At 45.7% G+C, this 21,290-nt stretch overlaps 1 protein-coding gene across 5 annotated transcripts in view; it reads right to left on the bottom strand.

Annotated features, from left to right (window-relative positions):
- The window catches only part of VEPH1 (ventricular zone expressed PH domain containing 1), a 176,138-nt gene that overhangs the window by 111,847 nt on the left and 43,001 nt on the right, over positions 1-21,290 (bottom strand). For 4 of the 5 annotated variants that reach the window (XM_032962312.2, XM_032962309.2, XM_032962313.2 and 1 more), the window contains exons 3-4: positions 18,172-18,384; positions 3,699-3,873 (exon numbers count right to left, since the gene is read on the bottom strand). In XM_032962312.2, the coding sequence (XP_032818203.2) occupies positions 3,699-3,873; positions 18,172-18,384 (388 nt within the window). The remainder of the gene's footprint in view (positions 1-3,698; positions 3,874-18,171; positions 18,385-21,290) is intronic. The other variant, XM_032962314.2, reaches the window with a different exon arrangement.

Genomic DNA, 21,290 nt, shown 5'->3' with positions numbered 1-21,290 from the left:
ATGACTACATGACTTGTTTCTATGAACTAGGAATTTTACTTCGAAGTAAAATGATTAAAGCCACAAGTGTGTACATGAAAGATGGCTGAAAAAATGTATTTTATGAAAGGAGTTGTACTTTGCATCTTTAACGAAAATCCAGAAGCCCAATTTGACAGATAATGAATGTCTGGAACAAAGTATATGACTGTTCGTTAAAACAATTTATTTGTAAAATGTGTCTTTTATATTTTAGATTGATGTATGCTTTAATAGCCAAAAGTATGTTTGTAAACTGAAAAAACACAGCAATTAGCAGAAACACTTCCAAAGTAATATATAACCGTAACTAGCTAAAATTTAGACGGCCATGGCATCGGCAATTAATGCACTGAAAACAAACTTCTTCACTATTCTTATAACTTTCATTTTATAAAAACAAAATGTAAAAAAAAATAAGTCTTTCTGACTTCATGTAATTTTAACAAGAAGAAAGAGACGTGAAATATATATTTTTGTTCAATGAAAAAAAAACATTGTAAGACTAAAAAACGTTGCCTCCTATCGCCATGGTGTTATTTCTAGAGGGAAGGCCTTGGATGATTAATTACGGCTGAACACACGCGTTGATTATTTTTCAAGGAAACCGCAAGCATTCATTTAAGCTCATGAAGTTACGTAATTCACTAACACTTACATTGAAATTCTGAGAATGGAATGAGCACCTCACGGTGTGCTCGATTGTTCTGTCCGTAACAGCCCAAGGCATCAAACACCAATTATATATGTATGCAACAACCAAGACACCCAGAGAGATCATGAGCAAACGTGATAATTTTTGCTTTCGATACCTATGTGACTATAGCAAGAAGAGACGATTTAGGCCTTCATACAGGCACATAAATGCCTGTTTTAAAAATACTACTTTTTGAGTCCACTTCTTAGCAGAATGCCAATGCTTTAATAATGTCCTACAGCATTGCTAGCTAATGCATGAACACGTTATCGAAGACGGCGGTGAGTATTGCATAGGTTCAGCCAGCTTATCGAACTCAACATCAAGTAAACATTGCCATCGGAGTGATATTAGACACGGTTCTGACTTAGCAACCACATGCCGAGCACACTCCTGCATGCCGACGTATCACCAGACTAGCTACGAAGACAAAAACGGCCTCTATCTAACTTACATTGGCTGTTGGTGAGCACGTGCTGATGGTGAGCACGTGTTGTTGGTGAGCACGTGCTGTTGGTGAGCACGTATTAAGACTGGAGCGGCACACGCAGGGGGTGATGTGGCCAGTAACCACAGCCGGGCCAACCTTTGTCTCCCCAGTGATGTTTATTTGTTTTGCCAGGTACTCACGTTAATAAAGTGGACACCTAACTGCAGACACACGAGCATGAATGCACACATGCACACACTCAAATTGTGCATGCCCACGAAAGCATTCAGCTGCATGAGCACGTACGCGGTTCACGTGTGAAACAAGTCCCACTTATCAGTCCTTCCTACTCTACTTCGCACCTCCGATTAGCACGGTTGGCTACGTACGGTGCAAAAGAAGTTCAACGTACGAGCAACATACATTATCAACAGTCCCACACATTGGTAGCAGTGCCGTTCATTACGGTATCAACAACAAGGCTATCTTTGTTCGTCTAACTTAACCCAATATAAATGCAAAATGTATGACAATATAAACAATTGTGTTTTTAAAAAGACTATATTTGAAAGAAAGTATTCAAGTGGACATTTTCAACACTCGGGAGTTATAATTCCCGAGAGAAAGTTATTCTTGTATATTTTTTATCCGCGTAATTTTTTAACTCGATGTAGATCCCTTCCGCAATGTAGCGTGTGCATGAAAGTAACGCTGTGTTGGGGATGAATGCGACAATCGTACGGAATGGTGTCAGTAAAACACGTGTCAGCTACAATCATACCTCTGCTCAGCCGCTTTCTTCGCCTTAATACATTGCTTTAGTACAGAGGCTAAGGTGCGTTATGTTTTAACAATTATAAAATATGTAGGCATCTTTCTAAGTGGTATTCAACTGCAAAAGCCCACTCCGTGCTTTGCAAGTATTTACTGTTTTTAAACTTAACATTTTATGGTTGTTGTTGTTAATCGTAGGAAGGATACGATTTACAATTGTTAGTCGTGCACGGTGATTTGTTTTAGTCACCGAGGTATAGACCTCTTTGGAATTTATTGTTTGAGAAAATGTCCGTACCTAATGCACACTCTGTGTCCCATAGCTTTATTAAATTAAGTAGAATAAATCACCCGTTTTTGTGTTGTGTGTGTTATCTGTGTGTGTTATCTGTGTGTGCTCGTGTGCTACGCGCAAACAACGGAAATGAAATTGCTGAAGCAACACGTCTTTGTCAATGGAAGGCCATGAATAGATGCCATATACACACAATCCATTTATCCGCCTTTGCTTTATAGTCATGGATATTCCCTTCTTCAGCAGCATCATCATCATCATTTGCTTGTTAGGCCTAGAGTAAAACATCCTTACGAATCCAAGTGTCTCAGCCTGAGGCTCAGGCATCAAAATGATCACGATCGGGAGGACCGTGCCTGCTACATTCCGTGTGCAACTCCAATTGGTTTGAGCAAAATGCTGTAAAAGTGTGTAAATGAATCATTGATTCACCCAACAGACAAGTCTAACACGCACAAAAAGAGATAAGTAAATGCGTATAAAAGGCAGATATACAGATATGGGGGTGGAGCGGTGGCGCAGTGGTTAGCACGCTCGCACAATGAATCCAGAAACATGACCTTCATTCCCAGCCACGGCTAACGCTGGTGTCGAGTGATATGTTCCTGATCCATATTTCATGGCTGGTGAGGTGCACTGATTGTAAGATTTTTTCCCTATTTAGGCACATTTGTATGTTTATTAAATGCAATTATCCAATTTATTCCATCATTTAGATTTTGATCCTGGTCCCATATGTTTGCTCCCTGCCACCCCCTCCATCAGCCCACACTGACCAACGTGGTGAGGTTTGGTCAAAACAAGCAAAAACAGCATGGGGAGGCCTTTATCCAACAGTGTCATAACATAGGGTAGTAAGTCATGGCTCCTTGTTTAAAGTCAAGAAAATAGCCTAACCCTTGGGAATATGGAATGCCACTGCTGGCTCATGGATTATGTAATGTTGTGGGGTGTAGAGTGTGTGTACTCCCACATTTGCCAAGACATCTGGCCATCATGGCAGAGTAAGGCCAAGGTGCTCTAGAGAGCCCCACTAAAATACAGTGGCAATAGTGTCGTACGCGAGAAGTTTCAGGGGCTGTGGCTTTACCTCGCTACTGACTCAGCTCAGGGGTACCTGGCGACGTTTGAAACTAAAAACTGTTTAAACTTTAAACTATTTTTTTTTATATTACTAGATAAGGCCCACTGAGCTCTATAGCTCTTTTTTCAGAAGCGACCTGGCCACAAATGATAGTTGCAACGAAGTGGCTTATCCCCGATTCGTGTGGACATTTACAGCAGCCAAATTCTCTAAATGCACGTTGATTAGAAATGTGGAGGGAAAAAAACCGGAGGACGCGGTGAGCGAGAGCGAGAGAGAGGAGACACGCAAACTCCCAAATATAACAGCAGGCGTCAGGCTCGGGGATCGAACCCACGACCTCCTCGCGCACCCGGGGAGAGTTTGGTCAACGTCCCCCTGGCCACCGTGGCGCGGGTACCTGCGATGACGCTGTCAGCCACCGCCTCCACGTGCTGGCCGAGGAGTGGGGCCTGCCCCATGGCGGCCAGGGCGATCACGCTGGACATGCTCCTCGACACCTCCGCGTCGCCCCTCCGCAGGAACCTCACCGCCACCGGCACGGCCACGCGCATCATGGCCGCCCGCCCGTAGTTCTACGCGCGAGATGCCGGGACGGAGAAACGGCAAACGTGTTTGCCGTAAAACGTTAGTTTGGCGATGTGTGTGAATAATGTGCGTGTTGAACTCCTTTCGCACCGCATGTAGCCAACCGCGCCAATCGAAATTGCGGGGGCGAAGGACGATAAACTAAACTGAAAAGAGCAGTTCCAAAGAGGTGAGGTTGTCGGGACACACGTGCGTTGCCTGATAACGACGCGAAGCTACGTTTCTGTGTTGCGCACTGAGCGTAAAGGGGCCCTTGCGATGACAGACTTGGCTTGAGTGCGCTCACACTGTAAACACAGTGTTGCCCTCAAGTGCCCGATTAGTGTGGCTTAAGATGCGTCCAGCGATGGATATGTCATCCTCATGAACATCAAGATGGTTGCAGTGGCAGATGAATATGGGAGTGGTAGGCCGCGTGCGGCCACTGAATATTAAATTAATCCGTCGGGCACACCCCCCCCACTCCTTCCGCAACAAAGTCTGCTTTTGTGTAAGACGGCTGGGTGGGTGAGAAAGTGGCAGAACACGTCACTCACTGTGGATATGTAATACCTCAGATTTAACCCATCATCCTTCTTGGTCATATATTATTCATATTCATACCACTTTGCAATGGTTGTTGACCTAGGGACAGGCTGTTCCCAGGAATGCGGAATTTCCACAGCTGGCTAAGGGCCACCGGTACAGATGAGCAGAACACATTGCTCATTTGCGCATGAGGTCAGATTCTGACATTTAAATTCTGTTGTGCATTTACTAAGCCAATCCCTCAGCTCCCAGCTTCAGATGGCCACTCCAAATTCCTGCCACCAAATGAGTTGATGAGCGTATCTGAAAATGCTGCACATCAGAGATTGGACATTAAGTATGGGATAGCTGGGGGGGGGGGCAATCAGGAATGAACATGACCGAGACTAAGCCTGCTATGGAGATGGAGTCATAAAATACGCTCATGTTGGAGATCTAGGTGACTCGTCGCATTGCAAAACCGTGAGAGATAAGGGTGGCTTGGAGAGACCTTCATCCAGCTGTGGATAGATGATAACCTTTAATGATGAAGCAGCAAGGGGCGATGGGTAGACCTGCATATGGGGTAATTACTCAGGGGTAAGGTCAGGATTTATACCGCAGTGCTATAAAAATGGGTCAGGTTCAGAGTGGAGAAAGATGTTAGTCACATACAAAGGAAACAAAAACGCGCTCATGGTGACTTTTATTTATTGCCAGGTTAGAGCCCACTGAGACCAGAAGTCTCATATTTAATTGGAGACCTGGAGAAAAACAGAGGGAGGTCTTAACTCATGAACTGGACCAGGGAGAGGAAGCTAACAACGCACGTGGCCACGGGGAGGGGTTCCAGATAGTGCAAGCAGAAATATCCACCTCTCGACGGTAAAGCGCAATACTCAAGCTGTCGCCAAAATCTCTCTCGGTCCCGTGATGCAACACGTGAGCTGATTTTGTTATACCCGCAGTCGGCACTGCGGTATGCACGTGTATGGCATACGACTGTAATAATAATAATAATAAAACCATTTGTAACGCGCGCAACGTTGCGGACCGAAGAGGCAATTCTGCGGCGCGAAGGCGAGCTCCGTGTCCAGGGAGACTCGCGGTTAATGTCGAGCTGAAGGGGTGGCATTTGAACGACGGAGGTTCTAAATGTGCACTTATATTTCACGTGTATAGCACACGTATGGCATGTGTAGTTCGGTAGACTTGGAGAGCTGTTCAGTTGTCGTTGAGGCCATAGGAACCTGCGGGTGACAACCACACGGGTAGCTCGCCTCTTGAATTGATTCCCACAAATACATCCCAACCACAAGCTGCTGCTGCAAACACTCGCTGGAGATGTTTACGGTCAAACGCTCGGTACTTCACAATTCACAGGAAACACAAATCACAAGACGCACTGAAAGCATGCTCGGTGTGACGTGCTACTCAGAAGACGTGTGGCAGCATTGGCAACTCAGTCACACACTTAAACTGAATTTACTTTGCTTTGTACATTGAATTTGAAAAGCAATTGTTCTTATTTATGAAGCCAACTGAAGGCCCACTGAAGCAGTGTTCCTGTCGCAACATATATTCTCTTTTCTTGATCAACATTGAGGCGCCAGAAGAATAATGTACACACACTGACAAACTGTGGTGGATTATCCAACAATAATACCACATTTCAATGAACCGCAGAATTCGAGCATACACTCCAATTGTCAGCCACCCACCCTCACCCCGACCACTCACCCTATTTCTACTCTTAAGTGGGCTGCCAACTCGGGCCAGAGCCCGAGTTCTCCTCTCGTCACCTGGGGCCTGCTCTGATTTCTATGTCAGAATTTGGATCGAGTGGAAATGCGAGTTTCTGGCAAAGACCTGCCCAGCTTCGTGCGGTAACTCAAGTACTTCAGAATCATAATTCTTTTTTTATGTATGTATACTGGAGGAATTCGATTAGCTATAAAGATCTTTTTCACAGATGTCTAGTAGAGGCGGATCAGAATGTTAACGACAACAAGCAATACAAAAACAGGATAGGAGTGCAAAGTATAGGAAGCAAATAACCAAAAATATACACAAAGTAAACTCAACTATTTTATTTTACCAGGTAAAGCCCACTGAGCTATTAGCTTCTAATTCAGAAGTGGCCTGGTCACAAATGATAGCTCAAACGAAGTGGCTTATCATGCGGAAATGTGACGCAGCCAAATTAATCTAAATAATGAAAACACTTGGTGGATGGTGAATCGACACATGCCTAGTATCGATTACAGCAGTAATTTTTGTTACATATATATTAATATATCCCATGACGCTCGCCTACATCTCCCAACGCACGTGCGTAGCGCCACGTCTGCGGATGGGAAAGGATCCGTGGCGTGGAATACGTTTCGCAGGCGTCACAGGAAGCTGCCTGCCGCTGTCGACCATCCTCCTCTCCCGGGCGCTGCGTTGCATCACAGCGGCGCTCGCGCGTCACGACGCAGCCCGAGCGAAGCGCCACGCGGGGTTCAGCATCCTGCGGAGAGCTCCGAACGTCTTTCGCTGGGCCAGATGTCAAATCCGGAGATGCCGGGAGGAGCTCGTTCGCAAGAGAGAGAGAAGTTTTTCTTAAGTTCGTACGGCCTGATGATGTAGATGGTGCAGAGCATCTACGACTACGATTTCGCATTTCGGGCGGTCGTGCCAGAGACGACCGCGTCAGGAGCGGCGGAGTGTATCGCTGCGGTGATGTCTCCTTCGTATTTGTGGATCGGGCACTGCGTCGTTATACGTTGCACGATTTGTTCTGGATGATCACAGTCGCACGCTACCGGAGAGTTTTTTTAATTTTCCATTTGTGCATCATCAGGTATCCGCATCTGCCATGGTTTGTGTAGTGGATGCGGTTTTCGGGTGGATCCTGAGCTTCGTGGAAGATAAAACCCAAGTATTTTTTGCGTTGGATCTTTCACAAGGTCCTTTGAACTTCATTCAACTCGCATCGTTGAAAGTTAAGCGCATGGGTCCAAAATGGCTTAGAGAGCCAAGTGCAATCAATTGACACGGCATTTAAAAAACATAAATGCATTGTTATTTTACACGACGCGGAAATATGGTTAGAAAGCACAGACCGTGCCAATACACACTGGATACCATGTTTGTTCTGAAGAGTAAAATTACCCCCCCCCATTTTTAAATGAGCAATGGATGGTGGTGCTTCTCCCCCCCCCCCCAGCACGTTAGCAAGTGCTGGATATGTCCTCGGCCCCACGATGGAGACCGGCAATGCGGCTGTGGTGCGATGGTTTACACGCCAGACTTGCAATTCACAGTTAACCAGTTCCATTTTTCGGCGCGGCAGTTGAACCAATGGGAACGTTTCTTAAATCCCATCGCCTCTGTTCACCGAACAATATATATATGGATCACACCATTAGCTGATCGGCAGGCCACGGATGGTAGGCTAACGTATGGGTATTCCCACATCTTCCAAGATATCTTGCCGGCATGTAAGAGTGGCCCAAAATAACCTCTAGAACTCTCTCTGTAGAATAAAGACAAAGACCCCCCCATATAGCCTTACCAGATTATGGGGCAAATGCTACGAACAAGCATCTATGAAGGCCGTCACGGCACACGAGGCCAGTACCACGCCCGGCCACCTTTATCTCCCGAGTGGCAATGTTCACACATCGCTCCAGGTACTCGTTTGAGGCTGAGTCTACCTAGGAGAGGCCTAGAACCGGTTCAGATAATCGTAATTGGTGTTGGCCACGAGCAGGAATCGAACTCGTTTCATTAGGTTAATAGCGCAGCGCACTTAGGACTGCACCACCACTCCCCACTCTCTATGACGTTCGGGCATCCACACAAAGTTCTCCTTAGTACAACCACTCTCTATAGGATAACCACTCTATAGGATAACCACTCTATAGGATAACCACTCTATAGAATGACCACTCTATAGGATAACCACTCTATAGGATGACCACTCTATAAGACAACCACTCTATAGGATAACCACTCTATAAGACAACCACTCTATAGGATGAACACTCTATAGGATAACCACTCTATAGGATGACCACTCTATAAGACAACCACTCTATAGGATAACCACTCTATAGGATAACCACTCTATAGGACAACCACTCTCTAGGATAACCACTCTATAGGATAACCACTGCAGCTTCTCTCTATAGGACAACCACTCTATAGGATAACCACTCTATAGGATAACCACTCTATAGGACAACCACTCTATAGGATAACCAGTGCAGCTTCTCTCTATAGGATAACCACTCTATAGGATAACCACTCTATAGGACAACCACTCTATAGGATAACCAGTGCAGCTTCTCTCTATAGGATAACCACTCTATAGGATAACCACTCTATAGGACAACCACTCTAATAGGATAACCACTCTATAAGATAACCACTCTATAGGATAACCAGTGCAGCTTCTCTCTATAGGATAACCACTGCAGCCTACAGCTCTACCGAAACTGAGTGATATCCCAGCCTCCGTGCGTGTGTATAGAGTTTCGGCAGAATAGTTGGATGCCAAAATCTGTTTGCCTTCTCATACAACAGAGATGCATATTTAGAAGTGTGAAGAATACTTGTCAGCCGACATCCTGGAAACTCTTGCAAATGAGATGTTCCACATCGCAAGGGTTTGTCCGGGTGAAAGATTTTTAACTTCAAAAGAAAATGCAGTCATGTGTGTACATAAGTTCTTGTACATGTAATCATTTCATTTTATGTCTTTGTGGGTGTCAGTTTTGTTTTGTTTCACAGAGTTCCGTGGATGACTCCACGCCAGCAGCACGTGTCTCGATAAATCACTGTGACCATCATTTGAAGCTGCAATTGAACAAAACTACACTAAATTGTAGCACTCGAATTATTGCCTAACAACATTCGAACAAAAACCTCCAACAAATCGCAAATTGCATGATCGTTTCAAATGGAATATCCTGTCGTAAAAACACAATTGTGGAGTATACACACACACACACGTAAAGTAATGTCTTCGTGTAATCGTTTCCATATTTGCTGACTCTTGACGGCCGGTTCCTGTAAAACGGCAGACGTCTTGAGAGTTGAGCAATCTGTTTTCAAGGAGTTGGCAACAGATGCAAATGATTACAGGAGCAAGGTGGGGGGGGGGATGAGGAGGGCACTTGGAGTCTCCCAAAATGAGGCCAAACAAAAGGTCCTCAATCCACATCGAGTACAGGGATTGACACGAGGGGCAACCCGTACGAGTACAGACCCCTCGCAGCGTGGGGCAATTAAATACATCACGGTAACTGATTAATGGCTCAAATTGCCGTACATGCTTAGGTCATGCCGAGGAAGCCGATTAATCAGTTCCGAGACGAATGCATAATATGCCAAGCCAAAATATGTCAAGTGATGTTATGCATTCCGTGGAGATTAACGCGTGAAAAAATAGTTTTCAAAAAAAGGTGCAGCCCTGAAAGCGCTTGCTCGCGTCGCTGCAGGCCGTAGCGCTTGGTTCTAGACGGAGCTCTTTGGGAACCCCTAAAGAGGGTGGAGATTTTGGCCTACTCTTCCACGCTAGCCAGATTTCTTGGAAGAGATCGAAGTATCCACACTTTATCCCCCCCCCACACACAGGACCTGCCGACCGACTGACTCTAGTGTACCTGTTTAATCTGCTGGATAAAGACAGAGGCGTGGGAGATTTAAAAATAAACTTGCACCATTCTTGCAGGTGCCTTGCCAGGAGATTGAACCGGCGGCCTCCGGATCGCAAGCCACAGCAGCCTCGCCAAAACACGTAACGCTTTAATGTAACAATTAGACAATTATAATGTAATTTACCCAGGAAAGCCTTCATGCGTCTAAAGTTCCCTTTTCCAGTGGGTCCTGAATTGGGATGTTTCGTCAGTTCTATTTACTTTGTGTTTGGCATGTGGGAGGACAAACGGAGTATCTGGGAAGGCTCAAGTATATGACTTGGTCAACCTCAAATTTCGGCGGAACCCGGTAATGAATTCTTATAACGACATCCTTCTGGTGAGGCCTCAACGCTGCCGAGGCTCTGAGCTCTGATGAGATCGGACAACATCCCTGGTGACGTAAACATGACACTAATTAATTATTTAACGAAATGTATTTTATTCAATTGGTGATTGGGCCCAGGAATGCACTGTCAGGGGGTTGCAGCTTGTTTGTCCTCACAAGAATAAACGTTCTCACAATACACTGTGCCAGCAATTTTTTTTTATAATAGTGGGAATATAAATGTATTTTTTTCGTACTTTATTGGTACTCAATAGGGAATATTACATCACTAAGCATGTGCTTATTCAAAAACTGCCCATCGGAATTTTTTGTTACGTAATTCTCATCAGGCCCCATGATGTTTAGTGCCTCTTTCTCTCTGGTCTCTCGCTGTATGTGCTGTGCTCGAATAACCACGTCGCTCTTATTTTAATTTGACCAGGTAAGGCCCACTGAGCTGTATAGCTCGTTGTCAGAAGTGGACCTGGCTACAAATGATAGCTCAACGAAGTGGCTTATCACGTGGAAATGTTCTTTGGTTCTTTCGGTAAAGTCACGTAGAATGAGAATAAAATAATAAATTGATAAAATAAAATAACACAATAAGATTCTCACGACGTTTCGGCCACAACACAAGCGGCCTTCATCAGGTGAAGGGACGAGACTGTCTGGTAGGACAGCGCTGGAGTGAAAGAGCCACGTTCAGATCACGACCTTTAAGCTGTGTGAGAGGAAACAAAGCGCCCTCAACTTTAGCGCTTTCATGACGCAGTGTTCTAACCACTGCGTCACCGCTCCGCCCTGGTTTTCACACAAGCTTGTATTGAAACAGTTTGTGGCTAATTTAAACTATCCACTTACAAACTCTGAGCCATATAGAGGCTATTGACATCATCAGTTTAATCGGTGTTCCATTAGTTTCACGGGTGCTATGATAGTTTTATGATAATTAAATTGATTTCACAACTTTAACGCCCCAATAAAGTAGACATTTGAGCAATATATCCACTCATTTTATAGTCAATATACATCAGTTCAGCCTTAACTGATTTTCACAGCAGTAAAACGTGTATGTTTTGCGCGTTGTATTTGTGACGTTCGCATTGGAAGGATGACAGATGTTTGTCTAATACCATCGATTCAAATTAATCATCTTCACCGTTTACTTTGTGAAAACCTCGCAATACCAGCTGAGCGCTCATTGCAATGCATTACTTTTGCTTTCAGCACACGCTGACCTCCCAGTGGCCCTGGTCAGCATGGCTATGAAAAGCTCTGCCCTACACGCTTATGCAAGAGATAGATGTTTGTGATACAGCACAGGCAAAATAACACTGCCCTGAAAGGGATAAAAAAACACATATACGATATGCAATGTTTTCGACAACGATTCTTCTTCGTTATCTCTCTGCTACGATGAACGATCATTACCCGTAGCGTTGCCTGATGTGATATTATTATATATTTTTTTTCATTTAAAGGTCGCAGTGTTATTGACGAATGTGTTGGAGAGGGGGGGGAGGAGGGGGGGGTAGACCAATATTTATTTCCCAGAGTTTATTGGTCAACCTCTGGTGAGCCGAGCTGTAACCCTGCAGTAAATAACGTTGAGCGGGGGGGGGGGGGTCACCCTCGCCATGTATAATCCAGACCGGGACACGAATGCACTTTGTGAGCGATGCACTCTTACTACGTGTTCGCCGTGATGCCATCATCTTGCTCTGCCGGAGACTGGAAGGAAGCGAGGAAGGCCTCTTCACAATGCTGGCGAATCGCCTGATGAAGCAGCTTGTTGTAATCACCGGGCGAAACGTCGGGCTCGAATTGTAAACGCGTCGCGTCGCCTTACTGGCCATCGCGCCGATGTGCTGAAGTAATCGCTAATTGGCATATTGTGTTCACGTGACAAGCCTTACTAATTGGCTGTGTCACGTGGTGGTGGTGGTGGAGTTTACGACGCATTTATATTTACGCGATCTAAACCCCCCCCCCAAAAAAAAAAACTGTATTACGGACATTAAAACATGACCCATTCATTACACACGCTATGCATTTGTCTTCGTGACTCAAAGCCATCGCCTGACCCACTTACCCCACTCACTCCTCTCCTTGCTGTTGCCCTATGCAAGCCCCAAACATTTCCCAGCCATTTCAACTCCTCACAACCCCTCCCCCCCCCACTATTGTTTACGCCAAGTTTATCCAAGGTCACGTGACCTTCCCGTGCCCAAAAAAAAACTTGTAATGGGATCGTGGACCCTTTCCCAGGACAGAGAGACCCAACAATAAATTACTCCAGAGGCCCGCTGGGTTTTTTTTTATCGTGTATTTCCACACCCCTGCTTTGCTGCTGAAAGAGGGGGCCACGTTGGGACAATGTCTTTGGTGGGGATCGATGCCCCCTGGCTCAATGTCCGTTGCTGCCCATAAAGCAGCAGAGATAGACTGCAATGCGTTAGAGTGCACACGTGCTATGTTGTACGCATGCGTTTACAGCCAATCCACTGCTGGGTGAGGGCCTTGTTATCCTGTACTTCTATGCTCTGACATTTACTCTCCCCACCTTCACCAAAAATAATCCGCATTGTCCAAGCGTGAGGGGGGGAAGTATGATCGACTGAATCCATGGCCCAGGAGGGGTGGCCCTAATCCAGCAGCGCCACAACAAAGGACTCTATTGGCAATTAGGAAACAAACAAAGGCAGTGAATTCATTGTATCATAAATATTATCACTGATATTGAAATAGTATCGTGAAATCAATATTTGAGGGTTTTTTATGTGTTGATATATCTATCTTGATGCAACATGCCCAGTATTAAATTTTGATTTAAAGTTTTCGTGACTGCAGTAATTCATATTCTTAGCTCTTTCGGTAAAGTCACGTTGAAGGGAAACAATAAAATAATAAAATACGGTCATCACACCTGATGATGACCGTTTGTGTTATGGTCGAAACGTCGTGAGAATTTTTATTGTTTTATATATATTTTATTATTTTATTGTTTCCCTTCAACGTGACTTTACCGAAAGAGCTAAGAATATGCCCAGTATTATTTGTGCTATTATTATTGCATCAGAAATCATACTGACATAAATGACGTAATGCATGTGTTGCTGTACAATCATTTAAAACTTAAAAACTGTAAAATAGTTTTCGGTTTTGTGTCTCTAAGGAAGTGTAGGTCAAAAGCAATTCAGTCGTAGGCTTTGTAACCAGAAAGATAAAGATTAGAATTGATGAGAATTTACGTTCAGAAAAAATAGGTCTCTAGTGTCTGACAATCCGGTTATAGATATCTCCTAGACACAACAGACTCCATGCTGCTGAGTCCAGCAGACCCATAGGGCCTGTGGCTCCAAGGTATATTAAAGAACCAAAAACATGGTGAAATCAAACAAAAACTCCATTCTGTGTCTCCACATCATCATGATCATCAGCCATGGTCAATCCACTGCTGGATGAAGGCCTCTTCAAGTCACCAGCACCTCTCATAGTTCCACGAGACAACAACACAACCAGCACCTGCACACGAGCCAGTTACATCGCTCCATTTCCTCAGAGGCCACCCTCTCAGACACATTCTTGGCGTGTCTCCATATACCAAAAATATGTATATATATAAACATATGTTGGCTTTCAAGACCAATATCATCCAGCAGAATGTATTAAAGCAAACAAACTCTGGACCAGTTTCGACCTTCTGGGTGTCATCCGTAGTCAGGCTTGTTCAACAAATGCTGCTGGATTCCCAGGGGTTATTGGCAAGAGCACTCTATCGAAACTATGGGGACCACATTCAATGCAAAATTCGTTCCCGTTTACATGCGGAGACAGAGCGCAGTTCTGCTTAGGAATGCGCTTACCCATAATGCTCTGAGAACAAGGTCACTCATTGCTGTCCGCTCCAATTACCACTGTTTTAGCTCCGATTATAATCCACGGTGAAATTGTAAGCACACTGGACTTACAATCCAGAGGTCGCCAGTTCGATTCAGTCGTCCGGCACAGCCTCTGTCCACCCAGCGATCAGCTGGTCGTGTGTGGTGGGATACAGTGTGCGTACCCCCACTTATTCCAACACGTCTGTCCAGCATGTGAAGAGTAGACCAAATACCCTCTAGAACTCTCCTTAAGAGAAGCCCTTTCCTCCAGCAGTGGTGCGATCAAGCAATTGCAGGGCTGCACCACTTCCCTGTTATCCGGCGGCAAGAGCTTTCCTGTCGAGCACACACAGAGCCTTGAGCAGATGATCATTCCCATTGCCTTTCCTGCTGGGGCCATGCCGACGTGGGTTTTAAAAAAAAATTCGCCCGTTGACACAAGCAGAGCGGGCAGCTGGAGATTTATCACGGTAAGAGAGCTGGCAAGTAATTCCACACGCAGAGAGGTCCTTATTCTCGCGGTGTCCACATAGAGAGAGCTATGTGGGCTATCCTTCCGTGCACTGCACGTGCGTCTGGCTTAGAGAATGAGAAATGTCGGGCCCGCGTGTACTCTGGAAGTCCTGATGAGGTCAATTTTTGGCTGCTGGCTCAAGATAAATTAACACAAAAAATAATTTCGTGAACGAAATATTGTACATTTACATTAGACGATTACTTTTAAAGTTAAGGCGTGACGGTAACCGAGCCCATCATCTCTACAGGTGTCAGTAAAATACATACCACTTTGTGATTATTATACTGTATATAGAGACTGGCTCCTGCCATAGTAATGGCTCAGGTCCATGAATACGAATTAACGGCTGAATCTTCTTCCACGCATTTGTTCCACTCATGTGGGCTGAATGGAGACACTCTGACTGTCACTTGACTTTTTGGACAGGCAGCAGTGTGTTATCATGGGAAGAATCGTCCCCTGCCATGAGAATGTAGAACTTCCAACGTGGGTATTGGATCACGAGCAAAAACAAGCACACTCTGCTCGTTTGAGCGTGTGAAAAATTGTGATGTCTTCACTACAGATTCACTTGAACGTTGTTGCGTGGAGTATTTGCGGATTTTTCATGGCATCGTAAAGATTGGCTTGGAAGTAAAATAATATCTCGAAGGACTCGGGAAAAGTCACCAAGTTGTTTTTTTTTTAAAGGATAGCTAGTAAAAATATTTGACAAAAAAGGTAAATTGAAGAATGTCCTTTGAGAGCCACCCGGCAAAGTTACGTGGAGAATAGGAGACAGCGGATTGAGGAATGCTATAGCAGGAAACACAAGTGAGGAGATGTTTGATTTAAGAAATCTGGCCGGCCAACCATAGATCATGAAAATGCAATGGGAATTTATTTTAAACACGGCACTCTTTGACAGAGAAGACACGTGACAGATTGTCAAGACACGTAGTTTGGAGACATCTAAGAGCACGGGGGAATTGGAGAGTATGTGTTGGGAGGAATTTACTTTCATTGGCTAGAGCCGTGTTCAAATGCCCATGGCAGTGTCGGACTGGCTTACGATAAAAAGATGTTCGTGACAGGGGAGTGTTCAGTCTTCAGTTCTATCGATCATTGTGATAAATGCAATCTTGGGAAAAGTTCAGGAAGGATGATGCATCAGCAGGGCGATGGCTGCGTTGTGGTGCAGAAGCTAAGATAGAATATAAGGGGCACCACGGTAGCGAGATGTTAACTACCTCGCCTGGTATGCAGGGAGTCGTGGGTTCGATCCCGACCGTGACACCTGCTGTATATTTGGAGTTTGCTTGTTTTCTCTCCCCGTGGTCACGTGAATTTTTTCTCCGGGTCCTACGGTTTTTCTCTCCACATTTATAAACACGCGTTTAGAGCATTTGGCTGCAATACATTTACACATGATGATAAGCCACTTCGTTGAGCTATCATTTGTAGCCAGGTCCACTTCTGAAAAAGAGCTATACAGCTCAGTGGGCCTTACCTGGTAACATAACATGAATAAAGAGAGACGTGGTGATCTGGGCAGAAAGTAGAGTTCACCGCCCCTTCTTGGAATGTTTCCTGGCTTGTGTGAGACGTTGGGATTGTGGTCTGGGAAGTTGAGACTTTTAATGGACCAATTTTCTCTGTTGTGGTAACTTCTTTTGTTTTTGTACTATTTATTGATTTGTTTATTAATTTTTGTCTTTTTCTGAGCGTTTTCATTTGCTTGGTAGTTGCTCTAAATAGGATGTGGCCCTCGTACATAATTAGTGTACAGCATTGTGGGATGCAATTAGTATGAATGCAGCTATATCAAATGCACGACAAATTATGGGAAATTAATAGGGGAACTTGGTAGTAGGGTCTTGTAAAGCATACACATCGAGATATTACTGCGTGTAAAAAGCAGTGTCTGCACAAAGAGACCGACAATGCTGATGATGACAGTGATGATGATAATGATGATGTACACAAACATATGTTGTCTACCAATCAACCCCAGCAGTACCTGGACGCACAGACCAGCGATGCTGGTGATGACTGTGGTGATGATGATGGTATGGTGGTGGTGATGATAATGGTGGTGGTGATGATGGTGGTGGATGTGGTGATGATGATAATGGTGGTGGTTATGATGATGGTGGATGTGGTGATGATGATGATGATGATAATGGTGGTGGTGGTTATGATGATGGTGGATGTGGTGATGATGGTAATAGTGGTGGTGATGATGGTGGTGGATGTGGTGATGATGGTAATGGTGGTGGTGATGATGGTGGTGGATGTGGTGATGATGATAATGGTGGTGGTGATGATGATGGTGGATGTGGTGATGATGGTAATGGTGGTGGTTATGATGATGGTGGATGTGGTGATGATGGTAATGGTGGTGGTGATGATGGTGGTGGATGTGGTGATGATGATGATGATAATGGTAGTTATGGTAACAATGACGATGAAGAGGATGATGACGTCTCTGAACCACAACCACAGCACCGCACCTGCAAGATACAGATGGTGATGATGACGGTTATGATGACGATGATGACGGTGATGATAATGTTGGTGGTGGTGGTGATGATAATGGTGATGGTGATGATGGTGGTGGTGGATCTGGTGATGATGATGATGACGGTGATGATAATGTTGGTGGTGGTGATGATAATGGTGATGGTGATGATGGTGGTGGATCTGGTGATGATGATGATGATGACGGTGATGATAATGTTGGTGGTGGTGGTGGTGATGATAATGGTGATGGTGATGATGGTGGTGGTGGTGGATCTGGTGATGATGATGATGATGACGGTGATGATAATGTTGGTGGTGGTGATGATAATGGTGATGGTGATGATGGTGGTGGATCTGGTGATGATGATGATGATGATGACGTCTCTGCACCACACCCGCAGGCTCCGCACCTGCAGGATGCAGCTGGTGATAACGGTGATGATGATGATGATTTGGTGATGGTGATGATGGTGATAACGGTGATGATGATGATTTGGTGATGGTGGTGACGATGATGATGATAACGGTAATGATGATGATGACGGTGGTGTTGGTGGTGATGATGATGATGATGATAACGGTGATGATGATGGTGATGGTGGTGATGGTGGTGGTGATGATGATGACGGTGGTGGTGATGATGATGATAATAATGACGACGATCCACACCTGCAGGACGCAGCTGGTGATAACGGTGATGATGATGATGGTGGTGATGATGACGGTGGTGGTGGTGATGATGATGACGGTGGTAGTGGTGATGATGATGATGACTCGTGGTGATGATGATGATGATGATGACGATGATGTTCGGTGGTGACGATGATGATCACGACGATCATGATGACGACGACCCACACCTGCAGTACGCAGCTGGTGATGTCCGCGGCCACCTTGGCGTGTGGCGAGTCCCCGCGGGGCTCGTGCGCGAGCGCCCGCTCGAGGCAGGCGCCCCACAGTGACGCGAGCGCCGGCGCGTGCCGCTCCACGGAGCGCGTCTCGCGCAGGGCGGACGTGACGCGCGTGACGCAGATCTCCACCACCGCCTGGTCGTTGTCGCTCCGCAGGTAGAGCTGCGGAGCGGAGGGGTGCCACGGTGGGGAGATGTCAACTGCCTCGCCCACGGGAGTGGGGGGGGGACGGGGCACTTGCCGATGGTCTCCCTCGTGGGTCTCCATCCAGACCCTGACGACGCCCTGCATTTTCTTGCCGTGGTTGTTCCACCTGATGAAGATTGCTTGTGTCGCGATCGAAACGTCGTATTTTATTGTATTCCTAACTACGTGACTTTGCCGAAAGAACCAAAGAGTATGGATTCCTGCAGTCACGAAAGCTTCAAATCAAGATTCTATATTTGGAGTTTGCGTCTCTCGCTCTCTCTCTCTCTCCTTGGTCGCGTGGATTTTTCTACGGGTCCCTCCGGGTGTTTCCCTGCACGTTTAGCTGCGTGCGTTTTGGAGTATTTGGCCTGCTAGACATTTCCACGTGGATAAGCCACTTCGTTGAGCTTTAATTCTGTGGCGAGGTCGCTTCCGATGAAGAACTACATAGCTCAGTGGACTTTGCCTGGTCAAATACAAATGTGTTTTTTCTTTTAATCAAGCGCAGGGCAAGGAACAGAAGAATATGTTCGCACATCACCACTGTCACGGCTGCTATAGCGACAGGTGGCACGATTTGAGCATCATCATCGCCTGCTAATGATAGTGATGATCATGTTGAGTTTCATATATGTTGCGTCGTTGTTCGCGCAATTTGCATCTCACAATCGCTGAGGATCCGCAGACAAACTGGAAGGGCTGCGGCAAGGCCGTGAGATGGTGCTCTCCAACGATTGCCCAAAGTTCTGCAGTCCTCTACATATTAAGATTTGTTTAACAATTAATGAGTTTCTATGCATGCGAGAGGAAACCGGAGCAGATTGGACAAAATTCACACGTGCGAGGGTGCAACACTCTATCCCGTACAGAACGAACAGGTGACATTAGTCCGAAACTTTGCGTGTAAACCAGGGTATGGCGCTTGCTCAGAGCCGACGCGAAGGGAGTTTCACACGAGATTTGTGTGATCCACCAACCCCCGCCTCCACAGCGCTGGGATTACAGGCCACGTACATAGCCGCCACAGCTCGGCACAGATACCCGATGTCGCGCCTCACCGGTGGTCGAACTGTGGCGGTGTGTGTGTGTGCACGTTGAACTTCTTTCGCGCCGTACGTAGCCAACCGCGCTAATCGGAGGTGCGCGTGAAGGACAACAAACTAAACACAAAAAAATCGGTTCTCGAGAGATTCGTTTGTCAAATCTAGATGATGATTTCAAAGCGCTTAGCTCCGGTGACTTCCTCATATCGGAAGGAAGAGCGTTCCAGACGTGCGATGCGGTGACCACCGTCTTTGTTCGACGTTCTAGCCAAAAGCCGCCGCCGCCGTAGCGAGGACGGCCGGAGTTCGCGTGATTGTTTATGCTCCGTGACGAGATCAGCGAGGTATCGTGACTCATTTGCGACAAGCACTTTGTGTGTGACGGCACCGTCACTTGTCAGAGCAGCCAACGCGTATAACCGGTACGGTACTTACTCACTGCCTGCGCCTCACACAAGAATCGAAGCACTCACGTAGTGAGGAAGCACGGCACTAAGCTCCAATGAGCCGATAAGCATTGCGCGCACTAAAGTGTCCAACAAACTAACACTTAGGGCTCGCATATCGTGACTCTTGTAAGCTTAACATAGGCGGAGTGCAACACTGAATGTCGTTTAGGAGAAGGTGAGTTGTCAAACGTTGTTACGTACGGGGGGCATCGCTGTCCAGTGTGCAGGCGCTGCAACTGCACCAAGTGCCCGGGCCGGCGATGCCGGAACCAGTGAGTTTGAGTCTCTAGTTCTGGCTCGAGTGCCCTCTCGCTACCGGCAGCCGTGCCCATGGTTGTCATCTCTTCATCGCGATGTACGCCTTCCGAATGGCACGCAATTCCTACTCTCTCTCTCTCTCTTCGCTTTCTCTACACAGGCACTGTGTTGGCGCAAACGCTGACGTTCTCTCAACGCTTATTGAGCTTTGGAACTCGCCGTTGGCCGCCAAAGTGTTGTTGGTTCTCGCCTTAAAATATTTATGCCCACCGTCCAGGGTAGGGTCATGGCCTCTCGAGAAACAAACTTTGTCATTTTTAGAAGAGGAAATGGTGTTTACTGATCGTGGGTGTATTTACTCATCACGGTACTACTGTTAGTTTTTGAGTTATAAATGGGAAAGACAAACATATAAATATCTTTGAATAATTCAATAGTATCAGTATGATGATTACGATGATGATGATGATGACGACGGTGTGTGGGTTTTCCATAGACACTGCGAATTCCCCTTGCACACGCAAATACTCAGAAAAGAATTGGCACAGCCGCCTGAAACCTACTGAGGCGTTTTCTGTGTAAGCAAATTATCATGACTTATGCATTACAATTCAACTGTATCTAATTACTTACACAGTGCCACGTTGCCATTGCTGTGTGCGCGCGCGTGTGTTTGGCGCTCAGTATGCGTGAGAAGTTCCACTCTCATTATTTTCAGTCTGTAAAGAAGAATTCTACTGGAAATTATTATCAGGCTAAATCATACTGGAAATGGAGTCACAAATGAGAATGGGGTTCATGAGCGGGATACCTTTAGTTAATTTGTCATTTGTGGAGAAATACGCGACAGAGATATGGTAATAAGTCTGCCTCGCACTGGGTCATTCAAGTTTCGTTTTAAAACACAGTTACCTAACATATATACGTTTAAGGGAGGACATTATCTTCCCACACACTAATGTATGTCGCGATACCGAATGCGTAATCATTGTTACGTTTCAAACCTGGTTTTGAGTTGCCTGCAATCACAGTGTAAATGTGTGGATGTGCACTTTGATGTGAATCTGTTTTGGAATTTTTACGGCCTTTTATTCATTAACCCACTGCTGAATAAAGACCACCCCCGTGT

The sequence above is a fragment of the Petromyzon marinus genome, chromosome 28, assembly GCF_048934315.1.
Source record: "Petromyzon marinus isolate PM22_M1 ecotype Great Lakes invasive population chromosome 28, UKy_Petmar_22M1.pri1.0, whole genome shotgun sequence".
Taxonomy (NCBI): Eukaryota; Metazoa; Chordata; class Hyperoartia; order Petromyzontiformes; family Petromyzontidae; genus Petromyzon; species Petromyzon marinus.
The sequence above is the reverse complement of the archived record's forward strand: the minus strand, read 5'-3'. Positions and strand labels throughout refer to the sequence as shown.